The sequence below is a fragment of the Salvelinus sp. IW2-2015 genome, linkage group LG3 (genome assembly GCF_002910315.2).
Source record: "Salvelinus sp. IW2-2015 linkage group LG3, ASM291031v2, whole genome shotgun sequence".
Classification (NCBI taxonomy): Eukaryota; Metazoa; Chordata; class Actinopteri; order Salmoniformes; family Salmonidae; genus Salvelinus; species Salvelinus sp. IW2-2015.
In genome coordinates, this window is record NC_036840.1 from 5,711,645 (window position 1) to 5,733,154 (window position 21,510).

A 21,510-nucleotide genomic window follows, 5' to 3' on the forward strand; every position below is an offset into this window, starting at 1 on the left:
CATTTAGCAGACGCTCTTATCCAGAGCGACTTACAAATTGGTGCATTCACCTTATGATATCCAGTGGAACAACCACGTTACATGTGCATCTACTCTTTTAAGGGGGGGGGGGTTAGAAGGATTACTTTATCCTATCCTAGGTATTCCTTAAAGAGGTGGGTTTCAGTGTCTCCGGAAGGTGGTGATTGACTCCGCTGACCTGGGTCGTGAGGGAGTTTGTTCCACCATTGGGGTGCCAGAGCAGCGAACAGTTTTGACTGGGCTGAGCGGGAACTGTACTTCCTCAGAGGTAGGGAGGCGAGCAGGCCAGAGGTGGATGAACGCAGTGCCCTTGTTTGGGTGTAGGGCCTGATCAGAGCCTGAAGGTACGGAGGTGCCGTTCCCCTCACCGCTCCGTAGGCAAGCACCATGGTCTTGTAGCGGATGCGAGCTTCAACTGGAAGCCAGTGGAGAGAGCGGAGGAGCGGGGTGACGTGAGAGAACTTGGGAAGGTTGAACACCAGACGGCTGCGCGGTCTGGATAGTTGTAGGGTTTAATGGCACAGGCAGGGAGCCCAGCCAACAGCGAGTTGCAGTAATCCAGACGGGAATGACAAGTGCCTGGATTAGGACCTGCGCCGCTTCCTGTGTGAGGCAGGTCGTACTCTGCGAATGTTGTAGAGCATGAACCTACAGGAACGGGTCACCGCCTTGATGTTAGTTGAGAACGACAGGGTGTTGTCCAGGATCACGCCAAGGTTCTTAGCACTCTGAGGAGGACACAATGGAGTTGTCAACCGTGATGGCGAGATCATGGAACGGCAGTCCTTCCCCGGAAAGAAGAGCAGCTCCGTCTTGCCGAGTTCAGCTTGAGGTGGTGATCCTCATCCACACTGATATGTCTGCCAGACATGCAGAGATGCGATTCAGAGCCATATGACAGAGCCAAGTGACTTGGTGTATAGCGAGAATAGGAGAGGCCTAGAACAGAGCCCTGGGGACACCAGTGGTGAGAGCACGTGGTGCGGAGAATAGATTCTCGCCACGCCACCTGGTAGGAGCGACCTGTCAGGGAGGACGCAATCCAAGCGTGGGCCGCGCCGGAGATGCCCAACTCGGAGAGGGTGGAGAGGAGGATCTGATGGTTCACAGTATCAAAAGCAGCCGATAGGTCTAGAAGGATGAGAGCAGAGGAGAGAGAGTTAGCTTTAGCAGTGCGGAGCGCCTCCGTGACACAGAGAAGAGCAGTCTCAGTTGAATGACTAGTCTTGAAACCTGACTGATTTGGATCAAGAAGGTCATTCTGAGAGAATGATTTGACTGGTTTGACATCCGGCCATGATTGGTAGTCCCATAGGGCGGCGCACAATTGGCCCAGCGTCGTCTGGGTTTGGCCGGGGTAGGCCTTCATTGTAAGTAAGAATTTGTTCTTAACTGACTTGCCTAGTTAAATAAACATTTAAAAAATACCATTATCCCCAACACACCCCACCATCCCTTCCCACTACTTTGGCTGTAACCCCTTCTCTCAAAACCCCCTGTAGTTCTTCTGCACTAAAATCTTTGACACCCAAAAACATCTCTGCTGCTGCTACTACCAGTTCAATCTTCTGGGATTTTCTTTTCATCTGTGCAGTACAATTAATGACCATAGCAATAAACACCAAGAAGCCACCTTAGTAAAGCACAAACTGTTCGGGTCACTTTGTATTGGCCCACTACTAACAGGGATCCTCTCAGGCTTCCTCACCCTTTGCTCTCCATCCTCTACTTTCATCACTGCCTCAGCAACTGACACTTTGTGCAGTGCTCTCACCCTGGGAACATCAACCTGTCTCACTTGCATAGGACATTTCTGATCCCAAGCAACATGGCCACCCCCCAATTGAAGCATTCCACCTTTTCCACCAAACCTACACACTCTCCCATGCCCTCCTGCACACCTCGGAATCTCCCTCCTACGTACTGCTGAAACATAACCATAAACTTGGCACCTGAAACACCATAGTGGGTTTGAAACAAAAGCTCTCACGGATGTAACACAAATGTGGAAAAAGTCAAGGTGTGTGAATGCATAAAAACTCAGAAGGACAGGCAGGGTCTCCTCAGGCTTGCGCTTGCCACCGGGTCTGCAACAGTCGATCCACCTCAACACTCAACGCTACCCCAGTTATCACTCCTTTCAGCAGTGCTCTACTCCGGAGAGCAAAGCAGGACACAGCTCTCATCCCGAGTCGCATAGCGCCCTCTCCCTCTGGGCAGCAGACACACAAAAAATCTACTCAAGTCCACTTCTGGATACTTTGACTGAATTGACAAGAACCAACTCCTTCTTCACACAGCCTGATACCACAAACGGGTCGGCCAAAAGGCATGAATCTACTTCCTCCAAGAATTGTACTCCCACTGGGCTAGAGTCATCTCGGCCATTTTCCTGATCATTAGGGTGAGGCTCGGAAGTCTTCACATCACCTGTTGGTGTAGGTTCTTCCTTTTCACTTATGTCAGGTTCAATTTCTGAGAGTTCACCATCTGTTGACTGCTCAGGGTTTTCAGGCGCGTAATTATCTCTTCTGTACTTGACTCAAAGGAGAAAGTCCCGTGCTTGTATTTCGCAGATGTTGGTTTGGGTTTGAACCTCATGCTCTTCTTTCAGCCTCGCTTCATCTCACCATGCGCCATGAATTCCATCTTCCGCATTTCATCCCAGCATCTAACAAGTATAATAAAATATGCAAATATAACAAATATAATAAAGTCAATATCTTTATCATACATAATAACTGAGTTGCAAATGTAACACATTGTGTTTGTGCAGAAAAATTTATGTTTGAACATTGTATTAGATCTGTAGGCATACATGAAAAATAAAAGTTATTCCATGCACAGTGCAGATGATGCATGGTCATTTCTGTATTCAACTGGTAATTAGTGGTAAATCACTTGATTGTCTTTTGATGGAATTATCGAAGACCTCTAGTCTAATCTAGTGGAAAAAGGCCTTATCAAAGGAGCAGGCCAAGACCATTAGGTCCACTATCCTAGACAGTAATGTCGCAGACAGGAAATGTCATATATATTTGTGATTATTTACATTAATATGCAGCTTGTTGTCAACAATCCAATTAAGCCCCAACCTGGTCCCAATGTATTGAAAACTGTAGTAGACAGACATACAATTCCTCATGCATGCAGCCAGGACCTGGTGAATATATATATATATTTTTTTTATAAACTGTTCATCCCAATCATAATGTAATAATGGAAATTATATTGTTTGATAAATCAACAGTCTCGACAGGGAACAGATGCAAAGATTTATAGTTTATTCCTCGTCTCTCTCTGAAGTCCTTGAGCCAAAAATGGTAGACAGACCAAGATTCAAAGGTCAGATAATGAAGGAAGAGGTGGTGTTTGCTCAGTTGTGTCTAGGACATTGTACATTGAACGCGTCATTACATCTGGTTGGCATGCCTGGTTTGTCATTGAGGTTGGACGAATTTGGAAGGGATGGGGAAGGGTCTGTTAGAAGGGCTCTTTTATATGTTCTTAATAGTACAGTTAGGTAGGTGGATTTATGTTAATCAGTTTGTTTCCCTTTATACATGTAGAGCTAATGTAAACTGTGATTGACCACACACTCCAGCACAGTAGGTGGCAGCATGCACCTTAAAGTCTGTGGTTTAAAAGCGGGTGGTTTGATTAAATAAGATAATGATAATGGACCTTTTTGCACAGTTTCTTGACTGTGTCCAGCTTGCTAATAATCACAGAAATTCAAGTTAGACTGTCAGGGAGTATGTACTTTAACATGACTCACTGAACAAAAATATAAACGCAACATGTAAATTGTTAGTCCCAAAATGTGTTTACATTCCTGTTAGTGAGCATTTTTCCTTTTCCTTTGCCAAGATAATCCATCCACCTGTGTAACGGTTGTCGTCGGTGGAAGGAGAGGACCAAAGCGCAGCGTGGTTAGTGTTCATCTTATTTAATAATAAACCAAAACTGAACACTTCAAATACAAAACAACAAAGTGAAAACCGAAACAGTTCTATCTGGTGCAGACACACAAAGACTGAAAACAACCACCCACAAAACCCAACAGAAAACAGCCTACCTAAATATGGTTCCCAATCAGGGACAACGATTGACAGCTGCCTCTGATTGAGAACCATATCAGGCCAAACACAGAAAACCAACACAGAAATAGAAAACATAGATTACCCACCCAACTCACGCCCTGACCACACTAAAACAAAGAAAATACAAAAAACTATGGTCAGAACGTGACAACATTTACATTTACATTTAAGTCATTTAGCAGACGCTCTTATCCAGAGCGACTTACAACCTGACAGGTATGGCATATTAATTAATTAACTACATCCAATGTAGTTTTAGAGAATTTGGCAGTATGTCCAACCAGCTTCACAACCGCAGACCACGTGTATTGCGTCGTGTGGGCGAGCGGTTTGCTAATGTCAACATTGTGAACAGAGTGCCCCATGGTGGCGGTGGGGTTATGGTATGGGCAGGCATAAGCATGATAATGCACGAGGCGGCAGGTAGCATAGTGGTTAGAGTGTTGGAATAGTAACCGAAAGGTTGTGTAACAGTATAACTTTAGTACGTCCCCTCGCCCCGACACGGGCGCGAACCAGGGACCCTCTGCACACATCAACAACTGACACCCACGAAGCGTCGTTACTCATCGCTCCACAAAAGCCGCGGCCCTTGCAGAGCAAGGGGCAACACTACATCTAGGTTTCAGAGCAAGTGACGTAACTGATTGAAACGCTACTAGCGCGTACCCGCTAACTAGCTAGCTATTTCACACCCGTTACACTTGCAAGAACGAATCCCTGAGCTGACAAGGTAAAAATTGTGGGACAACATTCCACAAGCCACAATCAACAGCCTGATCAACTTTATGCGAAGGAAATGTGTTGCGCTGCATGAGGCAAATGGTGGTCACACCAGATACTAACTGGTTTTCTGATCCACGCCCCTACCTTTAAAAAAAAAAGTTATCTGTGACCAACAGGTGCATATCTGTATTCCCAGATGTGAAATCCATAGATTAGGGCCTAATGAATTTATTTAAATTGACTGATCTCCTTATATGAATTGTAACTCAGTAAAATCTTTGAAATAGTTGCATTTATATTTTTGATCAGTATACTTTAAAATGACTAAAACCAACTCGAAACTGTGTAGAAAATGATAATGGACCTTTTTTATACAGTTTATTGAATGTGTCCAGCTCCCTAATAATTACGGAAATTAAAGGTAGACAGGGTATTCCAAAAACGATGGATAGAGGACTATATTTTGCAAATGTAGATGGTGAGGCACAGTAACATTACCAATTTTCAGTGCGGCCCTCCGGACCTAGTTGGAGACCGAATGTGGCCGCGGGGCAAAATTTGTTTGACACCCCGGCCATAGAAGAAGTCAATGCGCACCCCCTGCGCGCCTCCGCGAGAATATTCGCCATTTTGATTCGGAAATATGACCGAGTTTTTCCTGCTTTGCATGCTTGAGCTGGGAAGAGGCTAGCTTATGAATTTATGTACTGTAGAAGATATAAATATATATTACGCGTAATAATATTGAATATACAAGGTWCAAATGTGAGGGCTGTCCGTTGCCACGCCACAAGAGACAAATATCCGTGTTACCAGGTTGACAGATACTTTGCTCATACTGCTCGTCAGACTGACCCATCAAAACAAATCACGTTTGGCTAGTTCGCTAACTAACGTTAGCTATTAGCTAACGAAGGTAGGTAGCGTAGCCATACAGACGAGTGGATTGCAAACTTTGAACAAAACGGTAAGTTTCTTAGGACCAACGTTGGCTAGCTAAAGCTGGTGAGTTATAATTGTGCTTGGCGACTTTAACTACCTGGTTAAGCTATCAGTACCTAGTTAGCTAAAGAGGGTTAGCTAGCTTTTGCCATTTTAGCCAGCTAAAGTTATGCTGATGTTAGTTAACGTTAGATGCTAGTTATCGGACTCCGAAAGAAACTAACGCCGACAACTAGCCTTGTAACTAACTAGCGACAAAGTTGATGATAATTTGCTCAACTCCTTGTGCTAACGCTAACTAAATTGTATGGTAACGTTAAGTTAGCTATGTTAGCTAACTACCTGGATAACTAGCGGCTCAGGATTCTCTACGCCTTTAACTGTGTCGAATCCCTCTGGTTTAGCCAATCTATTTTGCTAACTGAATTAGGTAGCTATCTCGCTTGCTAATGTGTCCTAGCTAGCTAACGTTAATACTAACTGACGTTAGCTGCTGTTAAGACATTCGACGATAGCAAGACCAAAAAGAGAAGTGAAGTTCGTTCAAGATAATGTTTCGGTTGCAAGAAAGGTTAACTACCTAACATGTTACTTCCTACATTCGTGAAGAAATACTTGTTGCGGAAAATTCCACACCGTTGTAAAATTATAGTTGTCTAGAAACAAATCGACGGTCTTGGAATTTCTATCCATTGAACAAACAAACTCAACCCCGTTTCCAACTGCAGGGCAAGGGTTTGGCACTGGCAGCGTTACCTTATAAATAATCAGATGTCAAATCTCCAAGTAGTGAATAGAAGTAGCCAGCAAGTACTACTGTAGTGACTTGAAGTAAACAGAAATGTGAGCTTCCTACACTCAGCAGTTGATGTGCATTTCTTGCCAAGGCCACCACCATATAATTTTACAGTTCTACAGAGCACTTGTTCCTGCATTGTCAGACAAGGAGGGATAGTAGACCCTAAATGGTTCCTCATCTTGCAAATTTATTTTCAGAGAAATTATCAACATGTAAAAGTAGAATTTTGGGGGGTTGATGTGAATAAAACAATAATATAAAAAATAATATATACATGTTTAGCTGAGACAATACTACAAATAATAATATACACTTTGACAACTGTAGCAATGTATACAATGTCCATTGGAGAGTGGGCGGCAGGGTAAGTATACTGTCCACATCTAAATAATAGAAGTGGGGAGAACAGGCTGAGGTCCTTYATAGGCTTACAGACAACAAAATGGTCATGTTCGTAAAAGCAATTATCCAAAACCAACCACATCTTGAATCCTAGGTATAAGGTGGCAACAAGAAAGAGCATCTTAAATACTTTTGTTAGCAACTCATGGAGAAGCACACCTGCAGGTGCTTAGCAGTGCAGGCAACTGAGACCGATAAGCACCTAATTAGGAAATGGGAGAGCCTGGCTATGTCCCAATTATCTTCAATAGCCTCCTTTCCCTATCAACTCTCCTTCATAACCACTGATCGTAGTAGACTTAATTAGTTTCCACCATCTTGCTTTTGCCTATCTAATTAGTGGTCATGAATGTGAAGAGCCAAGGAAAGGAAGCCATCTAAGATTTGTGACATAGCCTGCCCTCTGATTGCTCTGTCTATGCCACATTCACGTGCTATCAGAAATTCCTAGTTCCGACTGGGGAAGTTTCACTTAAACGACCCTCCAAATCTGAATTACAAGTGGGAAACTGGAGAAAATTGTTGTGACGTTATTGACATCTATAACCTTATGAATATGGATGATGTAGCTAGATTGACCATATTCTCAATGTTAAGCAAACTAGCAAACTATTATTATTAGCAACGTTAGCTAGCTTATCAAGATAACAAATCTTGTTGGTTGACGAATTGTTCCGATCAAAAAGCACATGCATGAAACAGCCGTATATCCGACATCACAACTAAGAAATAGGAGGTTCCGACGAGCATGTGAACGAACGCAGCGTTACTACTCTGCCCCATAAGCCACTTGCTTTGCTTAATGACAGGCTACTGTTAGGTCATAGCATCCAGTTGATTGCTCTTCAACCATTGTTCCTCTTTTCATCATTTATTATATTAGCCTAGTGGACTGTTTTGTTGAAGWTGCCCCTGGGGAGTTCTATTTTAGATGAGAAGTCAAGTTTTTTTTTAGCTTTTTCCTGTGTAGCGTTCACGGGGGAGCACTCTAGGGGTTATTGTTGCACTAGTGTGCTCTGTGTAAATGTATGCCAGATGGACGCTCCCACACGTGCATGATTGTCCAAATAAGAGGAAAAAGTAGGAAACACTTTGATTTCCTTTTTCAGACCCATTCTTGTGTTGTGTGGGCGGCCAGCCAGTGTTGTATTGCACAGGCCAGCACATTTGTCTTTTGTTGACTAAGCAAGTTAGTTTGACTTTGTCCCTTCTAACATGCCTGAATAATGGTCTTGATAGGCTAGTTAGTGTGTTTATTATAGCAACCATAGACAACAGATTATTCTAAACTATTCTCATTTCCTGTCTGTAGTTGTGGTTGCCTAGGCTATAGCTTATAGCTAGGTTGTTTAGTGTGAGATGCTGACGTCAAGAACAGTGAAGTAGCTAGAGCTAACCACAACCTTTTCACATTAGTGATGTATGCGTGAGGGTCCAGGAAAGGGTAGTGTGCACTAGATGCATTTACTATAGCATATATTTTAAAACATACAGGTAATAATATTAATTGTAGTAGCTAGGCAGCAAACCCTGGTAGTCAGCCCAGTGTTCATACATTAGACTTAAGACAAAATACTCATGAATTTGACTGTAATTGGTAGCCTATGCAAGCCTATAATCCATTTAAAAATGCTTGTCTCATTTCATAAAGCATTTGCATAGGCCTAACAAGACCCGAAGCATGTATCTGGAATTTTGTTTAAGATTTTCCAGCCTGCATCTTAGTTGATGGCATGCCCATTTTTCTGTGTGAGCCTGTCCATTGTTGGCCTAAATACCATTCACTACTGTCTTCAAGTAATTAAGTTAGCTGGAGTTCTTTTATTGTTTGTGTTCTTGACGACACAACACTAAGGGTTGCACATTTCACCGTTGTTAGGCTGATATATAACGTTAGTCTAGGCCTTGTTCTCTTTTTTTATAAGCCACAAGGCAAGTCAGGGCAGGCTGTTTGCACATCAGTTCATTGTCTCATTCATAAAACTGAGAGCAAAGAATTCTATAGAAGCAGGTTGACTTAGGGTTCAGCTACCCTAGGCTAAGATTTCAAAAGTCAAACCCCGCTACCGCTTTCTCACTAGCAGTCTACTAACTAGAAGGRTAGGTCATGACCCTATAACTAATGGCAGCCAGACAAACGTCTTTCTTGAAAAGCTCTGTTCAGAATCCTTGTGATGTCGAGTAAATCTGATGCAACACATGCATCTTGTGTTTAAAGATGACTATGTAAATAATACTGCTGCTGACTAATAATAGATGACTTTGCGATCTGATGCAAGGTCCTATGTGAATTTAATTATAAATTATTGTAACCCCCATCCCCTTGTCTCTCTCAGGTTATGGTGAGCCTTTCAGTGTGTTGTGTACTAAGGATGCCCGTGTTCTAAGAGGAGACCCATGCTGATAAATGCCAGGCCTCGCCACGCTCTCTGCTGTCTGCACAAACACAAATGCCTGCCTGTCTGAGGGAGGTCTGATTAAAGATACCCACATTTAATCTGCTGGTAAGCACAATTACTGGATGTTACATCTCAAATGATATCTGTAATGAGTTTGTTGTTCATGTGTGGACCGAGTCAGTGACTGTGTTTGATGTTTTTAGATGTTCCTGCTTCATTGTTTTCATCTGTGTATTTCCCCTGTTACTCTCCCCACCATGCATGAACCTCAGCTCTTTTAATCTCCTCCTTTTTCTTCCTCATTCATTTATTAGATTTCTTTTCATCTCAAAGCGCTTCAAAATCAAAAAACAAACAAGCAATATCATGAGTAGCCTAGCTATAGTTGGCTAGGTCAACCAATACGTCATCATCATGAGTAGCCGAACTATAGTTGGCTAGTTCAAACAATAGAGGCCAAGTCTTTAAGTGCATGCATCCTTTAAAGATGGAGAGGGACAGTTCATGGATTGCTCAGAGGAATGTAGTCAGGGAGATGGTGATGATCTTGTAGAGGGCTACATAACCACCAGAAATGTGCAGCAAAACTCAATGTTATAAAAACGGCTGATTWAAAAAAAAATATATATATATATATATATTTATAACCAATATTTAAAGGAGCTCTCTGCTTAGTATGCTACAAGGGCGCCGTGCCAACATTGCGTCCCTCTCTCTCTCTGACTCTCTCCTTCCTTCTAGGGCTGTGCCCCCTGTCCAAGCAGCCACCATGTTCTGGAAGTTTGACCTGCACACCACGTCCCACATCGACCAGCTGCTGGACCGGGAGGACGTGACTTTGCGGGAGCTCATGGAGGAGGATGATGTCCTGCAGGAGTGCAAGGCCCAGAACCGCCGACTGCTGCTCTTCCTCTCCCAGGACCACTGCATGACAGAGCTGGTCAACCTCATCACCACAGAGCCCCCTGCTGACCTAGAGGAGAAGAGCCGCTTTAAGTGAGAGAAAAGGGTCACCCCAGGGGGAAGAGGGATGTGTATTGAGCGGCCACATTCAGACCATGTATACTATGTCATTATTGTAAGAGAATCTGTGCTTAACAAAGAATAGTTTTAAATAAATATTCAAATACACCCTATGCTTAAGCCATCACGGACTGACCTTTCCTCTAAAGACCAGTTGTACAAAATGAAAGGGGCTTGTCCGTAACATGCTCTGGGRTCTATTCTCAGTGGATAAGTACCAACTGCCAAGTTTCAACCTAAGACCAGCCTGCATACACTCTATTACGTTCTTTGTTTTCCTGTGATTCTCAATGTCAAACAAACGGAGAGATCCTTGTCTAGAGCGAAAGAGCTTGTGGCTGTGGGATCTAGTCTTCGCCTTGTAACCGAGAGGTTGAGTTCAAATCCAGTTATGTCTGTGGAGTTGTCATCTGCAGAGTTGGTTGAAGGGCAGCTGTGATGATTGGAGGAGGTTAAAGGGCCCGGAGCACCATGGCCACTTGATATTTAAATACAGATTTTGCCTATAAAAACTAAAGCCTTGTTCACATTGGCAGTTTGAAGTGACTCATCATACTTTTTTTGCATATCTGTTTCGAATCTGTTCTTTTTCTTGCAGTGTGAACAGCCAGAAAGCACAAGGAAGCAGATATTTCAAGRCACATTACAAACCACATCCGTAGGTGGTTTGAAATTGGATACAAATCCGATTCATGGCCATGCAACTTGTATGAACAGTCAATTCTGACTTYTTTACCCTCAAATAGTTTACTGTTATTTGGCATATCTTGTCGCTTGCTAGCTACTCAGTTTTGCTAGCTGTTTTGACAAGAACAGGTGGTAGCTATCTAGCTTGTTAATTGTTTAGAAATGAGTGAATGTGCTAGAAAGCTAGCTAGTTGAGTGCTGTMGCTTGCTACAAAGGACTCGTTTTGAAAGTTGTATCATGTTATCCTTTGAGGCTTTAAAATTGTTATTTTAAGACTTCTAACATTCAAAGCAGCTGGGACACATCCATGGGCAACATTGTGCTCACCTTAGCTTGATGCATAACTTTGAGTGCTAGGAAGCACGAACACCACCACCAATCAACCTATACTACTGTGCACACACCTGTCGTTATGACAACACCACTGCGCACACACCCATTGTTACTAACTAGTGAGCTAATGACTGTCTGAACACACACCAGATTTGGTCACTTGTAACTTGCTGTTTGGACAGTCAGTATTCCAAAACTGATTTGAGCATTAAGGCCTGCAGTGTKCACTTTTTGGGGTTTTATGTCCCATAATCACCAATGTTCAGTGTTATGGAGGGTGGGTTTATTCCATCTGCTCATCACTCCCTTCCAACATCACTGCCCGCCATTTTTTTYTGGCAGCCACTCCCCAAGAACATGAATAAAACCACCAGAGTTAGAGTTGAACCCATAACCATCAGAGGAAAGGTTCTTACCCCAGAGCCATAACTCCTTCACACTGAAAAGGCATATGTTTGACATTGAGAAAGCACAACCAGTTAGATTTGAACCCATAGCCATCAGTATGGGAGTATGGGTTCTTACCCTAGAGCCACAACACCTTCACAGTTCATACGTGCTTCTGCATATGATTGACATTGASAATTGTGAAAGCACAAACAAACACAACCAGTTAGCTTTAAACCCACTACCATCAGTTTGAGGCAAGGTTCTTACCCTAGAGCCACTGACTACTTCACTACACATGTTCTCTTTACACAGTTGAGGTTGAGTCGAACAAACAAGCACAACCAGCTAGATTCAAACCTTTTACCCAATGCTTAAGGCAATGGTCTTACCTCATACTCCCCCAAAAATACAGTTCTCTTTGAATATTTGATGTTAAGAATTGTTTAAACAATAACACAGCCTGCTAGATTTGAACCCACAAATGTAGACATGTGGGGCCAGGTTGTTACCTCTCARCCACTGTCTCCTCCAGAATGTGACATTTCTTTTAAAATGTTAAATATAAAAGTTGGGATTCAATCTCTATATAATAGGCATTGTGGCTTTTTAAAGGCAAMTTCCATTGAGCAGACATATTACATTATTGCATCTCCYTGCAAGAGGCGTCACTACAGTCCCTGGTTTGAATCCAGGCTGTATCACATCCGGCCGTGATTGGGAGTCCCATAGGGCGGTGCATAATTGCCCCAATGTCCGGGTTTGGCTGGGGTAGGCAGTCATTGTAAATAAGAATTTGTTCTTAACTGACTTACCTAGTTAGATAAAGGTTACCGTGAATGGGATCTCTGCAAAAATGGGAACATAGCCTTTAAAAGCCACAATGCCTATAACTCGTAATTGGATTGAATCCTGAATTTAGTGGGAGCTTGATARGTTTTTGAAGGCTTTTCTATGATAGAAGACTGATAATTGACAGTAGAAACACTGTTTTGAACTCACAATGTCATGAACTGGGAACAGAACTACCAGTGCCATGATAGATGCCTTTAAATGAGTTAATGTTTTTAGGTTGCTCCTTCTAATGTAACAGAAGAGTACAACAGGTGGCGTTGGGTTTGAAACATGCCCAGAGATCAGAGCTCCTATTACATTACTATTCTAATTCCTAATTGTATGCATGCCCTCTTGTGGACAACATCTCACCCTCCTAAAGTAGCTTACAAGACACAAAGAACACCAAATAGGCCCTGTTTCCCAAAAGCATCTTAAGGCTGAGTTAGGATAGGATCCTATGGTTCTAACGAAGAACTTAGCCATAAGATACTTTTGGGAAACTGGGCCCTGGTCTTGATTGGGTCTGTTAACATAGCATACACAATGTGGTCTTCAGCATACTCAGTCCAATAAACATGAATTCAGAATTGACAATGAGCGTTGTCAGAATATTTCCAAACATCATAAAAGTAATATTTCAAGAATTAATACAGACTACACCTCCCTCCCACAGGTTCCCTAACATCGCCTGTGAGCTCTTGACATCAGACGTGTCCCTCATCAACGACAAGTTGGGCGGGGACGAGTCACTCCTGGAGACTCTCTACCACTTCCTGGAGCAGGACCCGCCCCTCAACCCGCTACTAGCCAGCTTCTTCAGCAAGACCATTGGCAACCTCATCGCAAGGAAAACAGAACAGGTAACCTCAATGCCCAAGAAGTTATAAAGGTGGATAAAGAAAGTGTAAGGACCTACCTGGAGCTCACCAAACGTCTCTTTTGCTCCAGGTAATCTCCTTCCTGAGGAAAAAGGATGGCTTCATCGGCRTGGTGCTGAAACACATTGACGCTTCCGCCATGATGGACCTGCTGCTTCGCCTCATCAGCTGTGTGGAGCCTGCCCCCTTGAGACAAGAGGTCCTCAATGTAAGCTGCCACTGTCTGCCAGCCATTCCTGTTCTCATAAATGTTGTGTTCAATTATAAATATAATTTCTTATTGACTTGGACGTCTTGTATTTCTCTCATTCGTTCCCTGTCATACTTTCTCTTTCCTCATCTCAGTGGCTGAGCGAAGAGAAGCTGATTCAGAGACTCACAGAGCTCATCCATACAGGCAAAGACGAGGAAGTGAGTTATAGACCTTAGTCTGATATTGCAGTATTCTCCTGGACAAGGCATGGCAGTTGATATTAACTATCTGGTCAGAAGTATGAATCCTGATTTGCATGAATCTTTATTTATTTTCAGAGACAATCAAATGCGTCTCAGACGCTTTGTGACATCATCCGCCTTAGTCGAGACCAGGCCAATCAGATGCAGGAGAACGTCGAGACCGACCCCTTATTGGCTGTTCTAGAGTCGCGGGAGAGCGTAGCGGGGCTCCTGAAGACCATGTTTGAGGGGGAGAGGAGTGAGGCCTCCATTGTTAACGGAACTCAAGTGCTACTTACKTTACTGGAGACCAGGAGGTCCGGGTGAGTGGAACAACTATTCTATCTCATATGTACTCTCCCTCATATCTCTTTCCATTGCCATCTTAAAAGGATATGATAGATTTAAGCAATATGGTAATCCACCTTGCCTTCTGATAGGCTGTCTGGATTTATCAACACAAATGCTTAAGGCAGGGGCTAGAGGTTGTTCCTAGACAGGGACCATCTCTCCAGCTATTTTAGCATGTGAACACCCTCGTTCTCGCTCTCCGTCAGGTTGGAGGGGCTGATGGATCTCTATTCTCAGGGATATGAAAGGTCTTACACTGTCAACAGCAGTATTCTACATGCCATTGAGCCCCATCTAAAGGACTTCCAGCAGCTTCTCCTGAATCCCCCCAAGGTAAGACCGTATGGCTGTGGCTGATCAGTTTACAGTGGTCAGTGGGTACGAGAGACTGTCATGAAACATACAAATAATACTTTTTTTTTATTATGTTGGAGGCCAACAGACTGCAAAAAAAATCCAAGCATAATTTTATACAAACTGTTCAGGMGGTTTACCAACCATTAACACACAATTGAATCAACTTGTTCTTCCTGTATACGATGGACTGTTTAGTAATTGAATTGAACATGGTGGGTGTTTGTGTGTAGAAAAGTGCAATACTGACGACCGTTGGCCTTCTGGAGGAGCCGCTGGGGAACGCCCGCCTTCACGTGGCCCGGCTGGTGGCCGCCCTGCTGCAGACCAGCGCCCCCAGTGTCTGTCAGGAGCTCTGCAAGCTCACCACCATGGACCAGCTACTGGTGTGTCTGCACCGCCGACCCGGCACCGCCGGGTCTCATCAACTTGTCATTATCTCTCACTCTTTCGCATTCATTCATTTGTTCACTCTGGCACTTTTATTTTATTCACCTCTCCTTTCTGTCGTTCACATTCTTGTTCTGTCCATCGGTCACAACGGTTCTCTCGCTCTTTGCTCTCCACAGGACCTGTTCTTCAAGTACTCATGGAATAACTTCTTGCACTTCCAAGTGGAGCTGTGTGTGGCGTCCATCCTGAACCACTCTGGCCCAGAGGAGCGGCCCATCCCGGGCCTCCAGAACCACGAGGAGAAGCCCCCAGCAGGCCCAGAGAACCAGGGGGAGGCAGGAGGTGAAGCTGGGGAGCCAGCCAAGGCCAGTGACTCAGTGGAGGAGACCACCCTTCACAACACCCTGGTGGCACATGTAGGTGACTTAGACAGACACAGAGCTACCATGTGCAGTAATAGCCAGGTGTAAAACATTTTATTTGCTTATGAGCKCTTCCCTACTATGCAGAGTTTACAACAACAAAAATAGTAACATAAGAGAAATAAAATCAATGTGCAGAGGTTCAAGGTATTTGAGGTAGACTGTCTGTACATAAAGGCAGGGTAAAGTGACTAGGCATCAGGATATGAACAGAGTAACAGCAGCAAATTATGAGTGMTAAATGGGTGTGGGTTTTGTCAATGTAGTGCAGGGGTATTCAACTCTTACCCTACGAAGTCTGGAGCCTGCTGGTTTTCTGTTCTACCGGATTATTAATTGCACCGACCTGGTCTAAYTCAGTCCCTGATTAGAGGGGAACAATGAAAAAACACAGTGGAACTGGCTTTGAGGTACAGAGTTGAGTTTGAGGGGTCTAGTGAGTGTGCGTAGAGTCAGTGCAGATAGTTRGGGTACCTTTAATTGACTATTTAGGGGGTAGAAGCCGTCTCGGAGCCTGTTGGTCCGAGAGTGTTAAACGCAAGATGTTTTTATATTGTCTCTGAAATTATGACTTCCTCAGCTCTTCCAGAAGTGTCGGTTGGTACAGAGGATCCTGGACGCCTGGGAGGAGAACGATCAAATACAGTAAGACATGTCAGACACTCAAATCTGGGGAACAACTGCTTTTGCTATTGTCCAGTATTGTTTCACTACAATGGTGGTATCTAACATGATAGTAGTGTCTGTTAGAGGCCATTAACCGGTTTTGTCTCTCAGGGCGGAGGGTGGCGCTAGGAGAGGTAACATGGGTCACCTGACCAGGATGGCCAACATGGTGGTACAGAACCTAGAGAAAGGACCAGTCCAGTCCCAGATCAGTGACCTCATCAAAGGTATGTGTGTTTTCATGAGCTGCCAGATTAACACTTATGTATTCAGCAAAGAATGTTACTCTGCCTGGGTGAGTGCTTAGTTAGAACTGGTCTGTGATATTGCAGAGTTGCCAGAGGACTGCAGAGGACGCTGGGAGAGCTTTGTGGATGAGACTCTGAGAGAGACCAACAGGAGAAACACAGTGGAACTGGTATCAACCATCTCTGTGTCTCTCCAACACACAAATAGACACTTTTTTCTTGCTCAATCACACAAGCATTCCCTTCTACACATTCTGTCTGTCATTTCCTCACTCTAATTCTCTGTCTGTCCTGTGTGTCCCAGGTGAGCACCCATAACCTGCACTCCTCCAGTGAAGATGATGATATGGAGAGTCCCTTCCCCAACGATCTGTCACTCCAACAGGTAGGAAGCCACAGCGACACATTTGTCTGCCCATGAAGAAAGATAATTATTTTGAAAGGACTAATTTTATGTTTCCCCCCCCCCCAGGCTTTCTCAGACTATCAGATCCAGCAGATGACTGCCAACTTTGTGGATCAGTTTGGGTTCAACGATGAGGAGTTCAGTGAGCATGATGAAAACATCAAGTGAGTTTAGTTATCCGTTCCACTATTCCTTCTCCAATAACCAGAAATCAGCTTTGAAACAGACTGTACAGCAGTTTGCTATGACAAAGACCTGTGGGGGCTAACAGCTGCTGTTTGTGCTATTTTGTTTCCTTCCTTTCCTAAGTGCCACATTTGACCGGATTGCAGAAATAAACTTCAATCTAGATGCTGATGATAATAGTGTAAGTTGTTGTATTGTTCTGTAATGTCTACCAGCTTCATTGTGTGTGTAGTGAAAGTTAAATGTTAACATGCGTTTCCCTCCATGTGTGTGAATACAGGCCAACGCTACTGCCTTTGAGGCCTGCTGTAAAGAGAGGATACGTCAGTTTGATGATGCTGAAGAGGAGGAGGACATTTGGGAGGAGAAGGAGATTAACTATGCAACACAAGTCAAATCCAGAACAAGGTTGGTAAAAATTCAAGATCCAAAAACAAAGTAGGGGATGTTATGTCAATGTGCAGCTCTCCCTCGATTTCTCTTTTTCTCATCAAACCGCTCTTCTCTTTCTCTCCCGTGTGTGTGTCAGGTTTGGGGTGTCCCACACCTCAGAGAGCAGTCTGGAGAACGGGGGTCGGGAGCGGGACCGCGGGTCGGGTTCTGACGAGGACGACGACTCCATACAGAGCGCCTRAGATCCAGGCAGCCTGGAGGAGAGCAAGGACAACACTCCCAGTACTCCTGGCAATCAATCAGCTACTTGTAAACTATGCTTATTATCCATTTTTACTCAACCAATTAGACAATCATGAATTGTCTCCACTTTGCGAAAACCATTATTGTAGACTTTTTCCTCTTACCATGTTATCATGTGAAGGTCCAAGCTGGACAGCGAGTTTCGGGGAAGCTGGGGGTAACTCGTCCTCTCCGGGTCCTGCAGGCTGGGATTCCCCAGGGGGGAGTGGAGGAGACAAACAGGAGGCAGGTTGGGCCAACTTCACGGAGTTCCAACCTTTCAGCAGGTGGGAACCAAACGCTCTCCATACAATTTTATATACATTTGATGTTAGTGTCTGGGATATTGTAACTGGTCAATTTATCATGTTTTTAGTAAGCCCTTTTAAATCACCAACATAAGACGGTTATTTCATTGTGTGACATACCTAGTGGTGTGTTGTCAGTTCTCTTTACCTGAAGCTTACCTCCTCTCCCTGCAGCCCAGAGGCTGGCCCCAGATGCAGCTCTCCCGTAGGCAGCAGTGACACAGACAAACAAGTCAAACTGGGTCCGGACAAGAGTGGTGAGTGTGGGATGGGAGGTTTCAGCCACCTGACATTTGACCTAGCTCCCGCTTGTGGAGACAGTCACTATTGCATTGAGAACAATAAAACATTTTACAAGGCTTTCATTACCTAACGCACAAGCTAAAGTGATTGTGTGTCCAGGTGCGAGCCCCTCTCCCGGTGGTGAGTGGCCAGTGGGTGAGGGTAGGAAGGCTCCCCTCGTAGCCTCAGATAGCAGCTCCTCCGGGGGCTCCGACAGCGAGGACGATGACAAGACTGCCGCCGCCGCTGCCGCCACGGAAACCACCAGCTCAGACGCCAACAAGAAAGCTGAAGTCAAAAGGTTGGTTTAACAAGAGTTAGACACAGTCAATGCTAAATCATTTTCTGTAGAAGTCCACTCAAGCCTTAGTACCCATGTAAATAAACATCTATATTTGAAACCTAACTACCACATTGAAGTAATTATACACTGGACTTGAACTGAAATTACTGGATTCAGAGTTTGGAAATCCAGGGAGCTTCCCATGAACTATGAACGTACTTTACTGGAGAGGAAGAATCACTTGCATTTATAAAAAATAAAATAAAAATAAAAAAATAAAGTGGTGTAGCTACCAAAATACAGTTGAACAACACTTCACCTGTTTATTTTCTACACACACTTCTGTTGAAGACTGACTAACAAGCAACCTAACCTTTCCTCTGCTACAGTGAGGAGAACCCCATCCCTCTGGAAAAACTGTCCCTCACAGACACTCTCAAGTCCCCCCCAAAGGCACAGCTTGCAGCAGACACACCGCCAGCCTCGGCCCCCACCCCTCAGACAGACAAGTAGGTGCCAGTTCGTGTGTGTACAAATAATGCACGCTTGCACGTATACAACTTATGCATGTGTAGAGATCKCAGGCAAAAAAATATTCTAGCAACCCGGTTTCCTTTTCTAAGCCAGAGCCAAGACACATCTGGATGTTGAACAATAGCATTGTGCGCCTGTAGAAGTATTTACTGTGAACTCTAGCCTGCCAGAGAAGGAGAGGTGGTCTGCAATGTAGGATTACGTTATCACCCTCTCACTTTATCATCCTCTCATCTTCTCTCTCCCCTTCTATACACCATCTTCTACCCCCCTCCAGAGAGAATCCACCCCAGTGCTCAGAGATGCCAGCAGTCAACGGGCCTGTCTGAGTGGCAGACAGTCCTAAACCCCAGACTGGTGTGACAGACTGTGCCATTTCCAGGGAGACCACCCCCTCCCAAATAACCTCACTGCAACCTACAGTGTTTTTAATGAATCACGCTGCCATGTTATTGGACCTGGACACTGCCAATCAACACCAATAATGGGGAAACGGGACATGTAAAAGCAACCAATCATCCCAACCAACAGGCAGAACAGTGTAGAGGAAATTGTCTTCAAAGCCTTTTCTGATGTTGCACATAAATACGTGTGGTTTTATTGTAGCAGTGATCTTTTAAACAACCGAAATCTGAAAGGAGTATAAAGTTTTTTTCTGAAGGATTTGTTCTCGTACTCTTTTCAAACGGTTGGACCTGAGTAGTAAGGAGCAGATAGCACAGGTTAACTTAACGAAATGATGCCTCAACAATAAATACCTTACTGAAAATGTTTTCCTTGAGCTTAAAAGGCACTTATGCAGCCATTTTTACTGTACATTATAGGACAATGTTAAGTGTTCTACCCTCAGCTCTGATAGCCATGTTGTCTTGCTCTCAGATCAAGGTTTTTTTTGTCATGGAAAAACATCTATTCTTGTACCTCAGCAGATCTGAATGTTTTAAAGTGTCCAAGGAAAAGGGTGGGTCAAACACAGTTCTATAGTATTAGTCTTCTGATCATGTGCAATAATGACAATTAGCCATTTTATTTAAATCAACTTTTAGTGTTGTTGAAAGGAAGACTCATTCGGTATAGTTATGGGCCAACTAATTTGGATATAAACTGAACAAGGTTTTGATTTGTTATGTTACTGCATGTATAACCGGTTCTCCGTTGACCTAGCTAGTGAGCTGATTGTATTTGACTTTGTTATTGCTATCCCCCTTAAAATCAACCAAACATGATCTACCTATATTCAAATATCTACATTTTAAAGTAAATTTTACAAGCAATCTTGATCACTGTGTTAATGTTCCATTTTTCCTAAACACTTACAGGGCAGGAACTGCCTTTGCACCAGATGGGGTGAAGCGGTCTTCTTGCGAAACACGWTTTGAGAGGGTCAACGTTGGGTTCTGCTAAATACTTGACCTCTAGTGCAGTGGTTCCCAACCAGGGTATACTTAACTCATGACACCATAGGTCTACTGGTAAAATTCACATGGGAGGGTACTCTGGGCAGAGAAATTCAGGTGGTACAGCAACCGAAAAAGGTTAAGAACCACTGCAGTAGTGTACTTAATCATTTGACAATTAGTGTGTCGTTGTCCACATGAATAGCAAAGTACTTAAATGCATCCTTCCTTTGAGATTTCACTGATCCAACAGAATTGGCTGGATGACAACCATAGTCCTTTCACTCATGTATGGTTACCTTCAGGCAGAGGGGAAGGATTTTGGTTCCCCCCAACACACTCCATTTGGCACTGTGGCCAGAATGGAGGTGAGTCAAAATGCCAACTTATTTAAAGTGTGAGTGTGGAACAAATGATTATGCTTTGTTAACAGGTTAATTGTCATAGCTTTGGCTTGTGATTCATCCTTAACTTACTTGTGAAAGCATCAGCTTTCCTCACTCTCATATCTCCATCATTTTGTGAACATCAGTATGTCACCGACAGTTATCTTGCTTTGGTTAAGTTTAGGGTTGAATGGTGAAATGAGTAGATTCTAACTTGGCGAGTCTATGTTTCTCCTGCCAAGTCTAACGACAGTGGCTTCAGGAAGGCTATATAAAGAGTTCAGAATGGTGATCCCTGCCCACTAACTACTCCCAACAGGGTGGGGCCCCTCTGGACACAACCATCCAGCACATGCATAGATACAGAATTAGTAGATTGATCATAACCCTCTATTCTTCAGACTGGTGCTATGTCTTTGTACTCATGTAGTGCTAAAATTGAGAGCTTCATAACTGATCAGAGAMTATCACCCAAAGCAACTGATCTGTTAATCTTGGACTAAATAAAGACTCGAGAGAAGAAAGAGACAAACCTACACCAAAACAGTGACGTTTAAACCCACAGTGTTTTTGTTTTAATTCTAAAAAATATATTACATGATTGACAGACCCAGCTCAAGGAAATTTCTAATTAGAGAAAAAAACC

General features: G+C 43.7%; 1 protein-coding gene across 2 annotated transcripts; it reads left to right on the forward strand.

Annotated features, from left to right (window-relative positions):
* Positions 1-5,454: 5,454 nt before the first annotated feature.
* Positions 5,455-19,850, forward strand: LOC111949529 (serine/threonine-protein phosphatase 6 regulatory subunit 2-like). 2 transcript variants are annotated; one of them, XM_023966794.2, is given in 23 exon segments: positions 5,455-5,817; positions 9,330-9,497; positions 10,134-10,388; positions 13,334-13,520; positions 13,609-13,746; positions 13,884-13,949; positions 14,070-14,296; positions 14,531-14,657; positions 14,912-15,064; positions 15,248-15,487; positions 16,074-16,138; positions 16,271-16,386; positions 16,492-16,577; positions 16,712-16,792; positions 16,880-16,977; positions 17,123-17,180; positions 17,280-17,407; positions 17,529-17,701; positions 17,817-17,961; positions 18,157-18,239; positions 18,385-18,565; positions 18,937-19,056; positions 19,359-19,850. In XM_023966794.2, coding segments are annotated over 21 exon segments (2,751 nt in total). In that variant the 5' UTR covers positions 5,455-5,817; positions 9,330-9,497; positions 10,134-10,161; the 3' UTR covers positions 19,411-19,850.
* The last annotated feature ends 1,660 nt before the right edge of the window (positions 19,851-21,510 follow it).